At 35.2% G+C, this 22,864-nt stretch overlaps 1 protein-coding gene across 19 annotated transcripts in view; it reads right to left on the bottom strand.

The window, feature by feature from the left end:
- The window catches only part of Col28a1 (collagen type XXVIII alpha 1 chain), a 241,244-nt gene that overhangs the window by 161,825 nt on the left and 56,555 nt on the right, over positions 1 to 22,864 (bottom strand). For all 19 annotated transcript variants that reach the window (XR_015448746.1, XM_021242833.2, XM_021242826.2 and 16 more), the window contains 4 exons: positions 14,028 to 14,096; positions 12,895 to 12,963; positions 3,450 to 3,518; positions 182 to 250 (listed from right to left, as the gene is read on the bottom strand). Coding sequence is in view for 18 of the 19 variants with exons in the window: in XM_021242833.2 (XP_021098492.2) it covers positions 182 to 250; positions 3,450 to 3,518; positions 12,895 to 12,963; positions 14,028 to 14,096 (276 nt within the window). In the remaining variant the exon portion in view is untranslated. The remainder of the gene's footprint in view (positions 1 to 181; positions 251 to 3,449; positions 3,519 to 12,894; positions 12,964 to 14,027; positions 14,097 to 22,864) is intronic.

The following is a 22,864-nucleotide window of genomic DNA, read 5'->3' as shown; positions in this document are numbered from 1 at the left end:
TGTGAACAGCTTTTCTTTTCACCAGGCCCTTCTAGCATGACATTTCTGTGTTGGAACCTGCTGATTATAGACTGAAACTGCTGAAATCATGAGCAAAAATATAAACTTCTCCTCAGGTATTTTGTGCCAGCAACAGAAAAGTGATTCATACAGTTTCTATTATATACTTTATGTACAGTACCTTGTCCCCTTTGATTGATAGGCCTTGTAGTCCTTGAGGACCAATTGGTCCTTCAGAACCTTTTTCACCCTGAAAGTACATGGGAGGGATATCAGTGCACTAATAAAAATAAGGATTTTTAAAGAGTTTATTTTATGATTACTATAAATTGTGTTTCAGAAGTATTTTTAAATAAAGCATCCAAATTCATGGCTCACTACAAATGAGTAATTTTGATTCTAATGTTTGCAACTTGCAAAAAAAAGTAGTCATAACATTTAAATAGGAAGGAGTCTGTCTAAGTAGAATACATTTGTAGCATTACTGAAATTGGAAAAGAGCTCAATTCCCAATTTCAACAGAAATATCTGAAATTAGGGATCTAATATATTAATCATGCAATGCAAATAACTGGATCAAGCCTCCTTTTTCTTAATATTGCTAAAATTAGATCCAAGATATAAAATTTGTCTTTTATATTATATATGAACTAATATTTGCTAGCATTGAATTATTTTCTAAATGTTTTGTATCTAAAGTTATAAACATTCATTGAAAATTTAGACTTAGAGGGATTCATACAAAAATCTTTTTATACTGTGGACCCTCAAGTTATGACCAGCCTGACATATGAACAACTTGAGTTTCAACCAAAATTTCAGTTTTAACTTAAAAACAAAGTCTTGAGTTACAATCCAAATGCCAACTGCTTGTGCTTCCAGATGGTCTCAGATGCAGATTTAACCCTTAAAGAGTTCTGGAAGGACCATTACAACATCCTTTCCTGTGTGGGGTTAATTGAGAAATCCTGGGCCAATGTCTCTCTAAGGGCACTGAGATCTGCCTGTGTACAGGAGAGAGACTTTGAAGGCTGTGTAGAGGAGTCTGAGCCTTCATTGACCAACTTGAGTTACAACCAGCCCTCAGGAATGAATTGAGTTCATAAGTCAGGGGTCCACTGTATCTGCTTCTTTAATCCTATGACCTAACTGTTATATTCATGACCTAACTGTTCTTAAAGTAATGTTCTTAAAGTAACATTTAAAGTAATGTTTATGAAGTCATGACATTTTGTGTCTATGAAAAACACCATATAGTCAATCAGAAATGGCATCTATTAAATGAATTTATTACAACAAAAAGTAAATTCAAAGAATATTTTCAAAAACCTAAGAAAAGAAAATATAGCCATGTGTCTTAATATCTATAATTTTACTTACTCATTTCCCACATCATTGTAAATTAGTCACAGATAGAAAACTCCTACTGGTCTAACTGGTTGGGGAATGAAGTATTCTGACCAATGGGGTTTTCTGATCCTCACCACAGATTTTAGTCATATACAGTATACTTGATCCTAAAGCCACACTGAATATAATATGCTTCTTCTTTGACGAGATTAAAACCAATGCCCTTGGGTTATTATATACCAGAACATATCATTATATCATTATATATTCTGATATATATAATGATATATATTATATCATTACATATATCATTATATATTTTGTCGGGTATAAAGGTATGTTGAACATGTTACTAAGAACATGCCTTGGATATATCTCTTAATGTTTCACATTTTTATTTCATTTTTATTTCTTTATCTTCAAAACATACCATGCACACAGATTATAAGAGAAGTAGTCCTGGCTATAAGATTTTTACAGAGTCTCACAGCTAAGAGTTTGTCTTGAATCTTAGAGGAGACTTTGGACTTTAACTTTTCAGCAATGCTGATCCAGATTGTTTGAACTAAACATAAAAAGAAATTGTCTATGTGCCAAAAAAGTTCAAGAAACTATATATTTTAAAACTTTCTGAAATGTACTGCAAAATTGCTGACTTCCATTTTTTTTTTTTTTTTTTTGTACCAGGGATTGAACTCAGGACCTTGCGCTTGCGAGGCAGGTGGTGGTAACACTAAGCTAAATCTCTAGCCCCTGGCCTCCATTTTCTGAGAGCAGTACTTTGGTTTGTCAAGGGCATTAGTAATGTCACCTTTATTCAACATATTTTTCCATCATTGTGATAAATTTTAATGTGTTAACAAAGGCTCTTTTAAAATTCAAACAGAGTTAGCACAAATCTTTTGCTTTAGCTAATTGTTCTCCCCCTATTAAGGTTAGAGTTTCTCATAGGTAAGTGGATTTGACCATAGTGGAAGAGTCTGAGAATGAAGTGCAGTTTTAGAGCATGAGGCCATATTGAGAAGGTGAGATCTTAGTGACCTGACAGAATGACTGATATGGAATATCTTAGACATTTATAAATCAGCCTGTGATTCTCTGGGAAGTGTGTGCCTGTGCATGCTCATGTGTGTTTGTGAGAAAGACTTTTTAAAAAAAGAAAGGATGGGCCAGGGATTTAGCTCAGTGGTTTTGCCGCCTGCTGTGCAAGCACAAGGACCCAAGTTCGATCCCTGGTACCAAAAAAAAAAAAAAAAAAAGAAAGGATTCTAAACTGTATCTTTACTTACTCCAAAATTTTGTTGTTATTACTCAAAGTATTTTGGAAAACCATTTCCTATGTGGCCCTTGCCAAATATGCTGCAGATTTTAGTAAACCTGCCTAGACCAGGGGATAGGAAACTACAGCCTGTTTATTGTAAAGTTTTATTGGAGGAGTCACATTCATTCACTTATACACTGCTTGAGGCTGCTTTCAAGCTACACCAGTTGAGTCCTTGCAACAGATATCAGATGGTTTAGGACACCTCAAATGTTTGCTATCTGGCCCTTTCCCAGAAAGAGCTGGCCATCCCCTGGTGCAGAGGGACTTGAGTTTCCAGAGTTATGTATGGGAAGCAACAAAACATTTTGAACCTTCAATTGCCAGGTCAGAGGTCTTTCTTAACATTTTGTTCTTGGGGTAAAATTACTTTTCTCATTACATTTATGGCAACACTATTACAAATTGTTGTATTAGACTCTTTTTCTTATCTGTGTTTCACACACAAAAAAACAAAACTGTGAGCAAGGTACTGTCATAGATATGCCCAATAACAACTTCTGGGTATAAAGATGCTACTTACAATTGCTGCTTTAAGGACTACAAACTACCTTAAGAGCTTTTTCTATGTAATTTCTTAACGTGATAGTTACATGAAGTGGAAGTCTGTTGAAGTCTTATTTTGTAATTAAAAATTCACCATAAGGGAAAATTTATATATTGCTTCACTTAAGAGGGTACAAATGGTCAGGACAATACTTGACATATGATAATTGGCATTTTAATTCATGACCATGCAAGACAAAGCACATTTTCCTAGTTGAGAAGCTACTGTTACCTTTGGTCCTGGTACACCTTCTCCAGGTAAGCCCCTCTCTCCTGGTGGTCCCTCAGGACCTCGGGGACCCTAGTTATGGAAGGAGCAGAAGGGGAAAGAAAAAAGAATAGAAGGAGGAGAAATGGAAGAAAGGAGAGAGAGAAGAGAAAGATTATGTTTTAGTTCACATGGACATGGTCATGAATAGTCCTATTAAGTTTTCGGTGAATCCTTCCAGTCAGCTTCATGCAGATCAATAGAATGGTAAAGCTGTGAAAAATATTCCCATTGTATTAAAGATTTGTTCCATTTGATGGGCATAAGAGCTTCTTTTCCAGTGTCCTCAAATTAGAAGAAAATTTAAATTAAGTGATGCTTCAGAATAAGGATTAGGAAATAAATCCAAGAGAAAAGGCTAAAAATTCATGACTGTGAGATCTGAAGAAAGATACAGATGACCTAATAATTTCATTTAGTATCAGGAGAGCCTAGTCAAGCTGTTGTACAGCATTGACCATTATTTACATGTGTTTTAATTTCTCTCCTGATAAATGTAAATTAAAATTTGAATTATTTCAGGAACTGGTTGAACCCACTAACATAAATTACTATCTTGATAGGATTATTGAGAGGAAACAGGATTTTCAATCTCAATGACTAAAATTAAGAAGCTTATGTAACTATTGCATCGACAGTCACCGGGAGAAGAAAGTGCTTCTCACATAGATAAGCAAAACACACTGTCCCAGGCTTTGCAGGAGACTGACAGAAAACACCCTAATTGAAAAATAAATACAACAGCAAGGTCTTCATTTAAACCAGGAACTTTTTTTTTTTAAGTACTGGGGATTGAACTCAGGACCTTGAGCTTGTGAAGCAGGTACAACGACACTGAGCTAAATCCCTGTCCCCAAACTGGGAACGTTTTAAAGCTACAAATTTTTTCTTTTTTTTTGTTGCCGGGAAGGCAAGAAAAAGCCAAAAAGTTATTAACAACAAGAATCTTCAAAACACAAACTCGAGCTTTTGCTCTAATAAACCTAAAGAGAAGTTAGAGTTCCCTGGCCAGAGAAGCCAACCTATGACAGAACAAAGCTGAATCCTTGCTGTCTCTGAAGCCAGCACCTTCCGACTCTGGGTGATCTTTGTGTTTGAGATAAGCAGTCCAAGTTTACTTAAGAGAGCTCCTCTTGAGAGCCAGGTAGCAGAAGCAGGACTCAGCACTATGCTTATCAGTAATTGATCGTTTGTAGATTTGTATATAAGAAAGAAAATTAACCATATCCTAGCGTTTATTTTTTGCCTTTCCTTAATACTGTATTTTAAAAAGACAGCCATCTTTACAATGTGTACATAGACTATTTTGTAAAAGACTTTAATTAAAAGAAAAATCTGACATCTAATTCAATTTAAATTGCAATGCTCATGGGAAACCTAGCTTTTAACACTCTAAAACCTTAATCAAAGCACTAATATACATGACAGCTTGCTTGAATGGCAGAATGATTAGCTAGGGAAAAATAAAAACTAGCGCGAAAACTGGATTGCAATCTAAACTGAAACGGGCCAAGTTAACATCACACCCTTTGACAAAGAGAATATTAGCAAGTCATGCTTCTTCCCTAATGATATGACAAATGAAAGTACACAATTTACATTAAACATAAGGAAGTCCTCTTTAATCTCTAAAATTAATTTAATCACTAAATTTTTTTTTCATTCATTCAGCGAACATTTACCAACCACCTAATAGGTAGAAGGAGCTCATCTAGGTTCTAGGAACAGCAAATAAACCTGTTCCTAGTCTCATGAAGTTTAGTCTTGCATCATAGTTTAAAGCAAATTTTAGTGTCTTTTGGACTAAGTATTGGTATGTATTAGCAATGTGACCTTAAACAAGTAATTAGGTTTCTCTGAAGCTCAACATGGACCACAGAATGGTGACAATGTTAATATCTACCTCAACCACAGGTGTCAATGTGAGGATTAAATCAGACAGATTTAAAGTTCTTATATATTAAGCACCCAATAAACAGCTGCCATGATTATCAAAACTATTTTACTTGGGCCAGGGATTTAGCTCAGTGGTTTCACCGCCTGCTGCGCAAGCACAAGGACCCGAGTTCGATCCTCCATACCAAAAACAAAACAAAACAAAAACTATTTTACTTGAGTCCCACTATTGGTACAACTGTCCTTTTGTGGAAGTGTTTACAAGCAAGGGAGCCTCCAAGGGAACAGTTTCCACTAAACCATGAGGACGGAGCATGCTGCACACACTCTGAGCCTTCCTGCTCTGCCTTTCTAGAGTCCTTTGGCTCTGGTGAAAGTACAATGACTGGCAGCTTTAAGGAGTTACATGTTCAAAGCTGCTGAGAATACCATAAATGCTCATGAGTAAGCACTTAGGAAATTTTATAAATCAGTGATCCGAGGCTTAATTACTCTAAAACCCTACAGCAATATTCTACACGTCAGTATGTTCTCAGGTTTTCCGATTATACATCAGAATGGAAGATGGTTAGTAACCAGAGAAGAGAAATAGCAAGTGCTTGGGTGAGATGAGTCCTATATTTAATTTGTTAGGGAGTACCATAGAATCATTTTTTAAACATTTTAATTGATGAATAATAATTATGTATCATTTTGAAAAGACAGAACTGCTTCTATAAAAATCTCAATGACCTTTTCCAAGGCCAGAAGAACCAATTACAACTATGACATACTTATTCAGCTACTAACAGATACCTCTAATAAAAAAAATCTAATGGAGGAAACTATCAGTTAACACAGTCTAATCACTGAAATGCCTTTCTGAGACATTAACAATGAGATAAAATTAAATTGCTCATTATATTTTTCTTAATGCTTTAATAAAATCAATAGTGCTAATAATAACTGACTTCAATATACTCTGCAAGCATTAAAGATAAATGTGCCAAATAATAATAAAAATGGGCCATTATCTTAAAACAGTGCCATCTACTTTATTCTTAACCTCGAAGTAACTAGAGTTCTACTTCAGGGGATATTTTTTTTCTGCTGAGAGCATTTCGAATAACCTTACACAAAAAGCAGATTATCCTAAGAGTCTCAGCCCATTTACTTTTTATGAATCAGCTATACTTGCCATATCAGCACAAAACTAGTAATAATCACATAAAGATGATAGCTAACAGTTCAGAGTTAAGTATTGGAGCTAGAATATTCATTTAATTTATCAGCAGATTTACATTACCATAACATTGGGAAGAAAACCTGCACAGCAAAGGAAATGGCTAGCAGGATGAAGAGACAACCTACAAAATGGGGTGGGGGATTTTTGCCAGCTATTCCTCAGATAGAGGACCAATATCTAGAATACATAGAGAACTAAAAAATATTACCCCTAAAAAAAAGATTCAAGCAAAAAATGAGCAATTGAAATGAAGAGATATTTCTCAGAAGTACAAATGGCCAATAAACACATGAAAAAATGTTCAACATTGCTGGCCATTATAGCAGTTAAAATAAAAACAACAAAGTGATACCATCTTGTTACAGAAAGAATGGCTGTCAAGAAATCAAATGATAACAAATGCCGGTGAAAATGCAGGAAAGAGCACTTCTACATTGTCATTGGGAACGTGAACTAGTACAACCACAATGGAAATCAGTACAGAGATTCCTCAAAAAACTAAAAATAGAAATTCCTTTGGACCTAGCTATTCCCCTTCTAGGTTTCTTCCCAAAAAAGTTGAAGGCATCATATTACTGGGATATATGCATACTCATGTTCATAGCAGCACAATTTATAGAAGCTAGATCTTAGAAATGGCCTATATGCCCATCAAAAGATGAATGGATTAGGCTGGGGATTTAGCTCAGTGGTTCCACTGCTTGCCTCACAAGCACGAGGTCCCGAGTTTGATCCTCCGTACCAAAAAAAAAGAAAAAGAGAGAGAGAGATGAGTGGATAAAGAAAATGTGCACTCCATGTATGCACAAAAGAGTACTATTCTGCCATAAAGAAAGATAAACTTGAGGTATTTGTATGTAAATGGATTGAGACCATAATATTAAGTGAAATAAGTCGCACTGTTCTTCTTATAACAAAAACTCAAAAATATGTGTAAATAAAGAGCGAAATAGAAGATAAATGGGAAGTGGGGAGATCCTTTTTTCAAATGGATGAGAGAATAAGAGATGGAGGGAAGGGGAAGGAGAGAAGGGATAGGAGATGGAAGAAAGGAGTTGAAGGAGAAAAATGATGAAAATAGAGCTTTCGCAAATGGGAAAAGGACCAGGAGTTGGAGGGAGCAGGGAGGGAGAAGAGGGATAGGGGATAAAAACAGACAGAAAAAGAATTGAGATGTGTTATATACAGCTCCCCATGATGATTGTAATGATTAGGTACTACAAACATGTATTAATAAAAAAGGAACTTTCCCACAGACATCATAGTCAGAATCCTAGAAGTCCAACACAAGGACAGAATCTTAAAATCTGAGAAAAACAACAAATCATTTTTGAAGGTAAACCTATTAGAACCACTGCAGATTTCTCAACACAAGCATTAAAGGTCAGAAGATCATGGAGGAAAGTTTCCTCAAGCCCTAAAAGAAAGTCACTTTCAATCCAGATTAACATATCCTGCAAAACAGACATTTCTCAGACGAAGTAAAAGCAGTGAACAAATATATGAAAAAATGTTCAACATCACTGGTCATTTGAGAGATGCAGATGAAAACAACACTGAGATTCCACCTCACCCCAGAAGCAATGGCTGCTACCAAGAAATCAACCAATAACAAATGCTGGCGAGGCTGTGGGGAAAGAGGAACCCTGCTCTACTGCTGGTGGGAGTGGAGACTGGTGCAAGCACTGTGGAAATCAGTATGGAGATACCTCAAAGAACTAGGACTAGAGGTCCCATTTGACCCAGATATTCCCTTGCTGGGTATCTTCCCAAAGGAATTAAAGTAATCATACCACAGCAACATATGTGCACCCATGTTCATAGCAGCACAGTTTGTAATAGCTAAAGCTTGGAAGCAGCCCAAGTGCCCATCAACTGGAAACTGCATAAAGAAGATGTGGTTTTTTTATAAAATGGAGTACCACTCAGCCATAAAGAACGAAAAACCGGAGTTATTTATAGCTAAATGGATCCATATTGAGGCCATACTCTTAAGTGAAATAAATAGGACCACATGTGTAAATACCAAATAGTTTCTCTAGTGTGAGAAACTGATAGGGTAAACAAGGGTTAAAATGATTAAAATGAATAACTGATAATCTGAAATAGGAAAAAAGTCCAAAGACGAAAGGATGAAGGGAGGGGAAGGAGAAAGGAAAAGAGGGAAAGGAAAAATTATGAGAAAAGAAAAAAAATGGAAATGATGTCTATGTAAATAGAGAAGGGTGGAGGGGTGAAAGGTGCACAGGTAATGAGGAAAAAATAAGAACCAAGATATATCATGTACAGGTACAAACACCCAATGATAAATGTAAATGAATTGTATACCTAAAATGTACCAATAAAAGAACTTAAAAAAATATCTTCCCAACTAATAAGGAAATTAATACCTTCTACAACAAACAGACAAGAAATTCATAACCAACAATCAGCACTATAAAAAATATAGTCAAGGATACCATACACAGAAACAATGTCAAAGGGCTACTGAAATGAATACAGCAAGCAGGGTGAGCAGTTAAATGAAAGGGAAATTAAAGGAATTAATGACAGAAAAACAATGCAATGACAGGAATCTGCCCATCCCTTTCAGGAATATTTCTCAAGGTGAGTAGTCTCAATTCCCCAATTAGGAGACACCGACTGGCATCAAAAACCAAAGCACAACACCATGCTACATTCAAAAAACATACTTAATATTTAAAGAAACCCACAAATTAAAAATAAAAGGAGAGAAACAATTTCTATGCAACAGGAGCCCAAAAGCAAGTAATAGTAGCTATACTATTTTCAAACAAAGTAGATTTCAACCCAGAAATGATCAGAAGAGTGCTCGCTAATGTTCTCTCCAACAGTAGCTTGTCTTTTAGCCTTTTAACAGTCCTTAACGAGGCTGGGCATGGTGGCACACACCTGTCATCCCCTGCCCCTCAAACAAACAAACAAAAAAAATCTTTGACAGAGCCAACCTTTTCCATTCTGATGAAGTCCAGTTAATCCATTTTCTAAATCCGTTTTGGTGACATATCTAAGAAATATTCATCAACTCCTAGGTCTCAAAGATCTTTTTCATATGTTTTTAAATTTTCAGCGTTTATAACTTTTACATTTAAATAACTATGGTCTGTTTTGAGTTGGTTTTTGTATAAGGTGTGAGACTTAGGTTGAAGTTCATTTTGTTGTTCATGGATTGTTGTTCATGGATTATTGTTCATGGATTATTGTTCATGGATATTCAAATACTCCAGCACCATTTTGAAAGAAGACTTCACTTCCTTTCTCTTGGAGTGCTTTTGTAGCTTTATCAAAAATCAGTTGGATATACTTTGGGAGTCTGTCTGTTTTCTCTTGTTTCTTTGATCATGTGTCAGTGCCAAACAGTCCTACTTTACTGCAGCTAATTAATCCAGGCCAGGTAGTGTGATTTATCCAAAATGTGTTCTTTTTATAAATTGTTTTAGTTATTCTATCTCCTTTATCTTAACTTAAAAATTGTCCTGTTCATATCTACAAAAATATCTTGCTGGGACACCAACAACTTACATTAAACCTTTATAATAATTTATGAAAGATTGACAAATTTATGATGTTGAATCTTTTAATCATGAACATAGTATAGTCTTTCAACTTATTAAATATTCTTTAATTTCTTTCATCAGTGTTTTAGAGTTTTTACAAATTCTACATATGTTTTATTAGACTTACACCTAAGTATTTATATTTAGCAATTATAAATGATATTGTATTTTTGTTTAGTTTCTATATAGTCATTGCTACTATAAAAATAAAATAGATCTTATAATCTGTGACCATACTGAACCCACTTGTTAATTCTACTGGGGATTGAACTCAGGATCTTGTGCTTGCGAGGCAGGTGGCGGCTCCACTGAGCTAAATCCCCAGCCTTCTAGGAAATTTTTTGTAGATTTCTTGAGATTTTCTATGAAGACAATCATGTCATCTACAAATAGCAAGAGTTTTATTTTTGTCTCTTTATCTCAATTTCTTTTGACTTTTTCTTCTTTGTGCTGGCTAGAACTACTATTACTATGCTGAATACAATTGGTGTAAACAGAAATCCTTGTCTTATTTCTAAACTTAAAGTGAAGCATCTAGTCTTTTGCCATTAAGTATAATGTTACCTGTAGGGTTTGTGTGGAAGTTGAGGAAGTTTTACTCTATTCTCAATTTCCTGAGAGGGTTAATTAGGTTTTTATTAGGATTTATGGGGGATCTGAATTTTGTGAAATGTTTTTCTATGTCTTTAGATATGATTGTGATATCATTTAATATATGATATGCTGATTTTTAATATTAAATCAACTTTATATCCATGGAATACAACCTACATGGTCGTGCCATCTAATATTTTTTCATATTGTTTAATTCTATTTGCTAATCCTTTGTTAAGGTTATTTTGTATTTATATTCATGAGGGATATTGGTTTGTAGTTTTTCTCTTTTATATGGTTATTATTTTGTTTTGGTATTAAAAGAAGCCAATCTCATAAAATAAGTTGGTAAGTGTTCTTTACTCTTCCACTGTCTGAAAGAGTTTATAGAGATTTTATGTTTTCTAAATAAAATATAAATCAAGGGGAAGAAATCTCCTAGGTAAATTTATTTTCTTATAGGAGGTTTGTTAAATCATTCCCTATTTGTTTCAACTTACTTAAAGTCTTTCATTACTTAAAAATAAAAACATTTTAAAAGCTAGAAGGTATAAATAATAGTGAAGCACAACATTATTCGAACAAAATATCCATCACCTTATATTAAAGAATTAAAAGTTGCACTAATTTCTTGGACATTTTTAAAACTCTAGTTCAGTACTTCCAACTCTAAAAATTACAAAGGTAGAAAGGTTAACAATATTTTAATTTTACAGAAGTTATAATTTGTGATCATGAAGAATTAAAGATATCTCCAAGTTCTTTGACATTCTCCATAGCGGGGTGGAGTTTTTTGCTTTACTGCTCAAATCTGAGCGGGACTTATGCTTGTGTTAGCCAACTGTATCACAAAAACAATAGCATGCAATTTCTGATGCTGAGCATTACTTGACAGTAGTTTCTTCCAGTTGGAACACTCCTGCTTGGATTCTAGCTGCCATCTTGTGAGAAAGCCAAGTCAACCACATGCGAGGCCCATATGGAAGAGAACAGGGGGTCTCTGGGCAACCCTAGCTGAGCCCCAAGCCTACTTGGTGAGGCCTTTTTTAACCTTCAGCTGTTTTTGTACTCCAACTAACCTCACTTTGCATGGAACTCCCCAGTCAACCCAAAGAATCATGACTACTTACTGTTTAAAGCACTACATCTTGAGGTAGGTTATTATACAGCAATAGATAACTAAAATAGAGGAACAAAAAGTTGGTGGTTCAATCTTAAGATCACTATCTAGTTAATGAAAATTAAGAATAGATCACTGATCTCTAGATTCCTAGTCCAATGGGTTTTTTCTCCATATGAAGCTCTACTTTTTAAATTAGTGTATACAGATATTAGTAAAAAATCTCTATCCTCAAAAAAAATGCTGCTCCTGCAATCAGAGAGTATAGCACATACACACACATTCCTGATCATATTTACAAGTGAAGAATAATGTAATGCAAAATCAAATGGGAAGACTAGCTGTATACAATCAGTTGTTTTAACTTGTACTTCAACAAGTCCACTACAGTTCTTTTCCTAGGAGACTGATGACTATTTGAGAAGTTAAGAAGCTTCATACACTGGAGTAGTCACGTTTTATTCACTTCCTCTTCAGATCTCTTTTGATAGAAAATTTTTTCTTCTCCAACAACAGCAAAACTTCAAAGCTACATAAGGTAGAAGTTGTGAATAAAACAAGTTTATCTTAATACCATCAACAATCCCAGCTTTAGCGCACACTCATGGAATAGATAATGAGTAAGGTTCTTATTCTCAGTTATTTCTCTCATGGTTTTAAGAAAGTCAATTATAACATTTAGGCATTAGGCTTAGTCTAGTTCTATTGTCTCCTAGGAAATTCCAACACAGGTGAGCTGCTCTTCTCAAACAAGCTAATCAGCATTATAAGAGATGACAGTAATAGAGAGCCAGTCATAAACATCATACATACACATTTTATATCCCTATTTCAAGTGTTGTGAAAAATAACACTCAGATCTGATCCTTACATGTTCTTGTCTCTTCTATCCAAAAAGATACGAACTAGATTCACTTTACCATTTATTCTAAATAAAAAGAACACCAAAAAATTATATTTTTCCTTTTTATTCTACCTCCAATTTTTGCTACTTACTGGCTGTCCTGGCTCACCAACTCCAATTGGTCCTGGAGCTCCTGTCCTTCCTTCTTGGCCTCTTTCTCCCTGAGAAAGATATAATAGAGTGTGAGTTTTTGAATGAAGAATAGACAACACAAAATACTCTGGAGATCTCAACATGGGTAATTAGTAAAATAGCCAAACTTTTCATATTCATATACATTAAAATAATTCTAAAGGAGGAGAAATTACTTGAGTATGAATTTCAGTGAACAAATAACCATGAAATATTCATCATCCCTACTTGTCTAAGTGCAACACAGTCCTTTCAGCTTTCACAACCTCTTATATGGTCAAGGCAGGTGGACTGTGTAGCAATTCATTTGGGTACCGAGACAGGCAGGCTAATAATGTTTGTGCTATACCCTGCCACCACCCTAGAATGCCACTCCTTCCTTCTCCCCTTTCGTTCACATTTAACCTCTCCTTTAGCTCTCTTACTTGATTTCCTTCAAACCCTTCTCCAATAAATCTGCCTGTATGAACTTCACCTTCTATGGATCCTCTCGATGCACTTATTGTCAAAATGTTCACAGCACTGTTTTGCACAGCTCTCTATTTCTGTTGTGCATCAAAGTCTTACTGTCCCAACCACAGAGAAGAGCCATTTAAATCAAGTACTTCTATTCTTTTCATATAATGCATGATGCAGGGTACCCCTGTAGGGATACTGCTTAACTTCATAGTTCCATATAAACCTTTCTGTCAACATTATTTATTCAGTGCCATTGTTTTTACCTCTCCGTGCTTATTTAACATAAGCAAGTGGTAATTGATGTGTTAAGGTGTTTCACTTCCCAATAACACATGTGCATGATAATGTTTAGAGACCACGAATCTCAACAAAGCTACATGTACATTTTGAAAGGGTACATATTTGGAAACAAGCAAATTTTTCAGTCCAACCAAATAAAAAACAATAGCTTAATTATTCTTATGGTAATTGCCTCTGACCAGAGTATTACACTAAGAATCCCAAATGGAAGTAATTTCGGCTGAAAAATTCCCCATTTCTATTATAATTAGGCTGAACAGAGTTCAAATCACATTTCCCCAGCCCCTAAAGTAAATTCAATGTCATCAGTGGACAAAGACAAAAGCATTTTTACCTTAATACCTTGCTGTCCAATACCAGGGGCTCCAGGAGGACCATAAGGACCGGGAGGACCTGGCTCACCCTAGAGGAAGAAATAGTGATGTGTTTGGTCAAGTCAATAGTACTGCTCTTCAATGTATAGTGTTGCAATAGGGGCTTTGAGGGTGACAGGAAAACTTAATACACAGTCCCTGACCTCAGTTTTCTACAACCCAATTGGAAAAACAACCTAAGACTCAGAGTCAAACTATCTACTAGGCACAATAAGAACAGTGTCTGGGACCTACAAACTTTTGGGAGTCCATGAAAATACTTTCATTTTAATTTTTTAAATCAGAATAAATGTAAATATAATAATAAATTTTGCTTTGATTGTATTTATCTTTATATCAACTCAGTCATATGTTTCCTAACAATTTATATGGAGGAAGATACCCACAAATGCAACATTTTAGGACTTCTGAAAGTTAAAATGCAACCTGCATTCATTCATTCAACAAATCTTTGTTGAGTATCCTGGTAGGTGAATTTCATTTCTTCTACAATGGCTATCTTTTCTCCCCTTCCCTTCTTTGCTGATAGAACCCTGATCAGGTCAATGGGCTCTCTCAGGTCCTTGCTCTCTAAGGTATAAGATAAATGGAAATTACTCTAATCCAAGATTGAGATCTCCTTTCCCATTGCCATTGATTAGTCTGGGTTGGTCATGTGACAGTGCTGACAAATGAGATGAAAGGAATCTTACTGGACGTACAGGAAAAGACTTTCATCTCTGCCTCTTCTTTCCTACATATAGATGTGGTAATTGTCTTATATCCATGACACAATAATCTCTAGGATGAAAGCCAAGAGACAAAAGGGACCATGCAGAACAGGTGGAGAAGAGCTTGCCTGCTAGATAACCTCACTGAGCAGATCCATTCTGGACCACCTATGCAAATAGTCTGTCTACTCAGAAATGAGAGGTATTTTATGGTTAAACCACTCTTAGTCAAGATTTCTGCTACTCAGACCCAGAGCATTTTCAATTAATACAGCCTACTGTGTGGCAAGTCAATAACAGAACTTGGGCATCTTAGAACGGCACGAAACCATAGCACTCAAACCTCCCCATCACATGTGAGGAGCCTGATCCCAACAAACTACCTGGCCTGCACAAATTCATCTCCTCAACATCACTCACACCAATACAGCTGTTAGGGCATCTTGGGCTTCTGGTCCTATGGCATGGTGACAGGCCAAAAGGATCCCAGCTGCTCTGCATTTCAACTGCTTTTTTAATAATGCTAAATTTCTCTATTTACCAAAATGGTATATCTTCACCTTACATTTATGTTAACCTCAGAATATTTATCATATATTAAATGGTCATATACAAAGACATTTTTAAATTATTTATAATTGGTATTATTTTTAGCATTTTCCTTCCAATATTTATATACACACATGTATATTTAATCTATGCTAAGGAGGATTTCTGAATACTATGAGTTAAAGAATAATCGCTACTTAAAAATCTCACTTGACCTAAATTTTCCTCTGTTTATGCTTGCAAATAGTAAAGTGGAACATAAGTTGAAACCAGCCTTCTCTTAGACTAAGGAAAATTGAAGAATTTTCATTAAACTCCCAAATCACCCTGAAGACCTATGATTTTGGAGGGGATACCTCGCAACAGAGCATGCTGCATTGGTGTGGGTAGAGAGGCATTACTTATGAGAAGTCTGTCGACACTGACCAATTGCAAAGGAGAAAGAGAAGGAATGAGAAGAGTCAGAGTCTGGTCAACTTCCCAGAATATATGCCCAGGCTGAACATTAAATAACGGAAACCTGTGTAAAACTCAGATGTCAGAGCTTATGACACTTTAAGTGGATTGAATTCAAAAGTACTGGCTATTCACGCTGTTGAGGAAAAGACAATCTGGCAGATAAGTCAACTAGAAATTTTCCTTTAAAATTCAAAAATATTATTTATTTTTCTATATAGTTTAAATTTTCTGGAGCAGTCAGATGATTACCATTCTTATTTTACATTTTCTTGGCCATGAAATGTCTTTCTTTTTATAATATCAGATGTAAATTTTGCACTAAATTTGAAGTTGTCTTCTTGATCTCAAAGTATAAATAAGTGTTAAAAAATATTCAGCTTCCTACATATTCCAAATTTTCTCTTTAAGGAATTTTTTCTTACAACTTCTTGTGCTTTCCACTCAAGTTGGAATCTCCATGTCCGTTTTACAAGCCCAGTATGAATGACTGTTTCCATCTTACAGCAAATGGATACCAAGTACCTGATATGTGGATGGTTATGAATAAATACAGAAAAGTTCAGATGTAGTATAGTTTAGATCTGGGGTGTCCCCTAAAAGCCTATTGTGTTTGGGTGATGATGGGATCATGGGGTGCCATATTGAATGTGCTAAATGTGCTATGAGGAGATGGAGCCTGGTCGGAACAGGTAAGTCATTGGATCATAAACCTGGAAGGGTGTATCTCCCTCACTGGCTCCTTGCTTCATTCTCTGTCTCCTGATTGTCATCGGATGAGCAGCTAGCTGTCCTCTGCCCAAGTCCTTTCATCATGCTGTTTCAATTTAGAGCTTGCCAGCCATGGACTGAAACTTCTGAAACTGTGAGTGAAAAACTTCTCTTCCTTTATTGTAGGTGTCAGGTATTGTGTCTCACTGACAAGGAAAGTAACTAAGACAAGTTTCTACTTGAGCATGGTGGTATATGCCTGTCATCCCAGCACTCTGGGAGGCTGATGAAGGAGGATTATAAATTGGAGCCCAGTTGGGGCAAAAATTTAGTGACTTAGTGAGATTATGTCTCAAAATAAAAAATAGAAAAATGGGCTAGAGGATTATAAATTGGAGCCCAGGCCAGGAAAATAACTTAGTGACACTATGTCTCAAATTACAAAATTTTTAAAAGGGTTGGAGATGTAGCTCAGTACAAAGACCCTAGGTCCAATCCCCAATACTACCAAAATAATAATAATAACAATGCCCTAAGTTGCAGTTTTGCTCTGTAATAAGTGAGAAGACATGTAAATACATTTAGTAGACAATTTGAGGGTTTTTTTAAGTTGTAGAAGTTCTGCTCCTACTTAGCACTTATCTGTATGTTTGGTCAGAAACCAACAACACATATTCATAATATGTCAAATTTCTTAGTATTAATTTTTCAAAATTATGGGGATCTGACAATTGCAGAGTGGTTGATTTTTCTTATCTGAACACAGTCCCTTTACATCATATCTTTACATTTCACTTGCTTAAATTTATTTCTCAGAAGCCTGGCATCACAACATGGGACCTCCATTTTAATATCCACTTTTCAGCATGCATAGAACCACAGGAGGAATAAACCAGGCCACAGAGTTTTACAGTCTAGTAGAATCCTGGCTCTATCACTTATGAATAATTTGAGCTTTTACAAGATTCCAAAATGCAGGATAATCAATCTACCTTGTAGGGTTGAGAGAATTTAAGATACTGTCTGTAAAATATCTAAGTCATAACCAGTCACACAGTAGCTATTTAATAGACTTGGTTGTTGTTCACCAGATCTTTATTGACCAACCTCAAGTCTAGTAAAGAATCCATGTCTATACTTGATTGTCAGTTTTTCATAATTAGAAATATAAATCAGATTGCACCTGTACTTGCAGAAGCCAACAATCAGGCTGGAGAGACAAATGAATATGAAACAAAATACAAGCCTGTGAATTAGCTAATAATAAAGGCATTAGCAGAGTATATGTCTCTGAGGCAGAAATGTTTAATTTTCCCTCAAGGTATTGGAAAAGTTTCATTATAGTATAGGAGGTATTTGAGCTGAACAAAAAAGTAAGAATCATACCTAACCTGGAAGGGGAAAAAGGAACAAAATTTCAAGGAGAGGAAAGAATATGAGACATAAAATAATATGAAATATTCTGGGGACAGTGAACAAACTTCTGGTTCAAAAGAGCTGGGAATGAAGTGACACTAGGCTCAACGTCTGGAAGAGCAGTGTTCATAGGAAATACACAATGAGCCACATAAACAATTTTATATTTTCTAGTAACTACATTAAGAAGGTAAAAAAAAAACAGGTAAATTATAGTTACATATATTTACTTGGTATATACAAAATGCTATCATTTCAGCATGTAATCAACATTTCAAAGTACTAATGATCATATTTTTTCTCTTTTTAATACCAAATCTTTGGAAACCAATGTATATCTTATATTTACAGCAATCTCAATTTGGATGAGCCTCATATCCTGTGCTCAGTAGCGGCATGTGCAGACTATATTGTACAGCTCAGTTTCAGATTAAGGAGGCTGGAGCCTTAGGTCAGAACCATGGACAGTACCAATATTTAAACAGAATAAGACTGGAAGCCAACAAGACAGTGCAAGAAGCTGAGGGAAGAGAATCTCAAAAAGGACTAGTCATTTCTAAAGACAGCTCATTATTTTTCCCTCCCAGACCTGGTCATCTCCCAAGGTTCTATCTAAGGAAAGGTTCCCTTATCCCTCCTGTGTCAAATTAGAACCTAGAGCTCATTTTCTCTCATTCCTTCCACTGTATGGAATATATCCCAACACCTATCTACAGGCTTCCTAAATATTTCTCACCTCTATAGTGCACACAAAATTAACAAAATCTTTTGTTCGAACTAAAACAAAGTCTTTCCTACTCTACCTGCTTGTTTATACTCCAATTTGTCCCCTCCATTGCTGCCAGACCAAACTCTTAATTTTAACTTAAATATGAGTAGAAACTTCCAAGGCCTTTTCTTTTGCTCAGAGGGTAAATACAGAGCTTGCATGACTCCTGATGGTGTAATTTTGAAGCCTCTCCATTCTCGGGAGTCATCAGTCACCTCTTCACTCTCCACTCTAGCAGCATTGGGCATTGTTCAGTTCCTTATTCTCTATCTAGCTACATGATATTCCTTCTGCCTTGGATGCTTTTAGCTCTTTCTTTCTTACTCTAACTCAGATCTTCTTTTAAACAGCATGGCTTGAAGGAGAACTTCCCTGATCAGGTGATATCCCTACTATAGTCACTACAGCACTGATAACACCATTTTCCTCTTTTTCTGAGCATTCACTACATTTGCAACTTTACACTTCTGTGTTAATATGTCTCCCCCACTCCAGCCTATGGGAAGGATGCATGTGGTTTTGTTCATCTCTGCATTCTCAGTGCTTAGCTAATTACTATCATTCACTCAACCACTGATTTGTTAAATATTTACTGAGCACCAACTAGGTAGCAGAAATTGTGCTATCTGTGGGAGGTGAACAAAAGAGAAAACAAGGTGTAGACTAGGGGAATTTGTGGATCTGGAAATGCTCCTCTTGAGTTTTCAATGAGGAGGATTCATATATAAATTACACAAGGATACCAAGTGATTATTATGCAATTTCTTCCACAAGATCTCTCAAGACACAATTAATCTTTGTTTCAGGGAAAGAGTAATGAAATCATACTGAGTAGCCTAAGGTTACATGTAAGAAAAGTTGAACTAAAGAAAACTCAGCACTTCCTATTTCTGGCATGGGCTCTAACCAAAACCTTTCTCTAAAATAATATTTTTCTAATTCACTGAAACTCTGAATTGTTTAAGAACAGAATTTTAACTTTATCTTGTATAATACCATTATGAACAAGGTATTCATCCCTTGGCTCTTCTTAAAAACAGAAAGATATTTCAGCAAATTCTATTCATTTCTCAGATAAGGGTAACACCAGAATTAATATCTTAAGTCTGGTAGCAAATATTCTCATGCTTTCCAAATGGAAGAACATGATGAATGAGTGTTTTGTAGTTGCAGAATGGTTCACAAGTGCCCAGGCTACATTCTTAGCTAAACTCAGTTCAATGATAAGTATATACAGTCAAGAAAGAGCCTTTTTTGGAAGGCAGTAAGGGAGGAAGAGACAGGAAGTTAATATCTACCAAATACTTGTTAGATCACACTCCATTTTTACACCTAATTTCTCTTGTTTCAGAGGAACTGTTGTGCAATAAAAAACTTGTTTTTAGAAAACATATCAGGATAGACTTGATCAGAATTAGTATAAAGAAAGTTGTCAAAATACATAAGTGCTTCATAAAAATAAACAACACATGTGGCATTCACTATGGACAAGTGCTACCCTAAATATTTTAAATATATCAATTCACATAATCCTCAACTCTAAGAGGTGGGCACTATTAATAACCCACTATATGGAAGAGAAAAACTTACTCGTGGGGGGAGGTAAAGCAACTTGCCTGAATCACACACCTAATAAAACCTATGACTGGTTTCAACCCCAGCAGTCTGGCTTCAGAACTACTGTTCTAAACTACCATGCCAAACTGCATCTTTAGAATTTTCAATTCCTTTTTTAATGAATTTCAAAAATCATTTGACTAAAGACTACATTTATATCTTTTTACAGGATGAAAAATACAAAATTTGGATAGTTTAAATCTATCCATAATTGAAGATCCATCATAAGGAGAGAAAAATTATCTGAAATAAAATATAAGCCAACAGAAAATATAATTTATACAAACTGACTTATGGATCAAAAAGTCTACTGAATCAGTGGTAAAGTTAATGTAAATCATAATTTGCAATACAGCGATCACACAAGGTAACTTTACATATAAACTAGCAATTAATAAACTACACTCAGTTTAGAACCACCATTGTCTCAAATCTCCAATTAAAATCTTTTTTGAAATCCTATCTAATTGGCCTCAATCCACATACTGTACCTACTGTGCTTACTGAAGAACACACTCCAAAAAACAAAAAAAGTGATGAGGAGTATAAATAAAATTGTAGTGTTACACTAGATTTTAGTAATTGAACTCCATTTCAAAGTAGATATTAGGTTAAGCCACATAAAACTGACATTTGATCACATTTGACCTATAAAATAATAATTCATAGGATCCAATCTAATAAGAAAGTTACACTGCATCCTATATAACAAAGACTAAGGAATTGTGCGTCATTTCCCCTAAAAGGAAGAACCAGTTAGCAGCCTAACGAGAGCTTTTGAGAACCTTGACTCCGGAGGACACCATTCTGACTTCTCCAGTACAAAATAAGTTGCTGGAAAATACTCCAGTTGGACACTGCCCACTAATCTGACAGCAAGAACATTGACTTACAAGAGGAAGTGCGTACATAGACAGTGTGATGTGTTTCTTAAACACTTAAATTTGGAGGCTGAGAGGAGGAGGAAATGAGGGGATATTGTTTAATGTGTAAAGAATTTATTTTGGGATAAGGACATTTTTGGGGTATAGATATTTGGGATAAGGACATATTTTGGGGTATAGATAATAGTGATGGTTATACAATGTTGTGACTGTTTTAATATCAGTGAGTTGTACCTTCACAGAAATGGCTCAAATGATATAAAAAATCTACAATTTTTCAAAATGTCTTACATTTGTAATAAATTTTTCCCATTGCACAGGTGCTATTATAACTTTCTTAAAGTACTTAAGAACATTGATGTACTTAATTTTAAAAGTGGCATCCCTCTGAAGACAATGCAGTAGCTGATGCTATTTCACATCAGTGCCCAGTCCAACTAGGTATATGGGTTAGATTAACTCTGTGAGAAATGTTGGCAACATTTTGGGTTCCTTGATGCATCAGAATTTTTACCTCAGCATTGTCTACACACATGTGCACATATGGTATACCTCAGCCACTAGGAACCATATGTATCAGAGATTTGGGGATGGAAATCATCTACCTTGAAGCCACTAGCTGACATCCTACACGTTCTGGCAGCCACATCAAGTTGTCACTATCAGTTACCTTGTATCAAATGAGTTAATAAGCTCATTTAGAGTCCTGCTGGACAGATGTCCATGTAGGTCAAAGGCCTTTCCACAGCAAGAATTGCTGAATTGCCAATGATTTTTCCCTTTAATTAAGCCCAGGAAGAAATAGCATTTAGACAGACATCTCTGAAGGAAAATATTCACATAGTTTGGCTATGAGTCTTTACTTAATAGATAGCCATAATTAAAATTACATAGGGATTCTTCCTATACACTGAATACACTGCCTTGTTCAAAGTTATTAGCCTGCCAAGAGAAGCAGAAAGCATATTACTGTGTTTTGACAACTAGAAAAACTGTTGAATTTCCCTGTTTTTAAAAAATTATTTTATATAGTCAAAAATATAATCATTCTTAGAGTTGTAAATGTAAAAACTTTTTTTGTTTGATCAATTATTCTTTATGAGGAATTCCAGATACTATATATGTTTCTCTTGATTTACTACACATAAAGTTATAAAGTATTATATATCCTATTATAAATCATGAACTTTTTCAGTGGTTGAAAGAATCATCATGATATTAAGAGACTGTTAAGTTTTTGAGTTGTATGAGAGCCAAAATAAATCTACATAAGATGCTTGTTTGAAGAGAAAGCTTTAAATTCTTCATAGTTGTTCATATTTGGCAGTAGTTTTGAACCATTTTCAAGCCACAATTGGAAATATTAAGTTAAGTTTATTTAACAAATTAGGCTACTAAAACTATTAAGCTAACTTTACATCAAACCAACAATTTAAATAATGATGAAACAAAAATCTATTTAAAAACTGTTAAAATTTTAGTCGTTTGGGCCAGGGATTTAGCTCAGTGGTTCTGCCACCTGCCTCGAAAGCGCAAGGACCCGAGTTCAATCCCCGGTACCAAAAAAGAAAAAAAAAATTTTAGTTGTGATTCTTCTGTTCTAGTGAAAATATTTATGTTATAAAAATATGATATTCTAGGTTGTATATATGAAACTTAAAAAAGTTCCAAGTGCTATTTTTAGA

This window comes from Heterocephalus glaber, unplaced genomic scaffold, assembly GCF_053883595.1.
Source record: "Heterocephalus glaber isolate CG9 unplaced genomic scaffold, H.glaber_assembly_v1.0 deba00000546, whole genome shotgun sequence".
Classification (NCBI taxonomy): domain Eukaryota; kingdom Metazoa; phylum Chordata; class Mammalia; order Rodentia; family Bathyergidae; genus Heterocephalus; species Heterocephalus glaber.
Note: the sequence above shows the minus strand (reverse complement) of the source record. Positions and strands in the feature narration are given on the sequence as shown.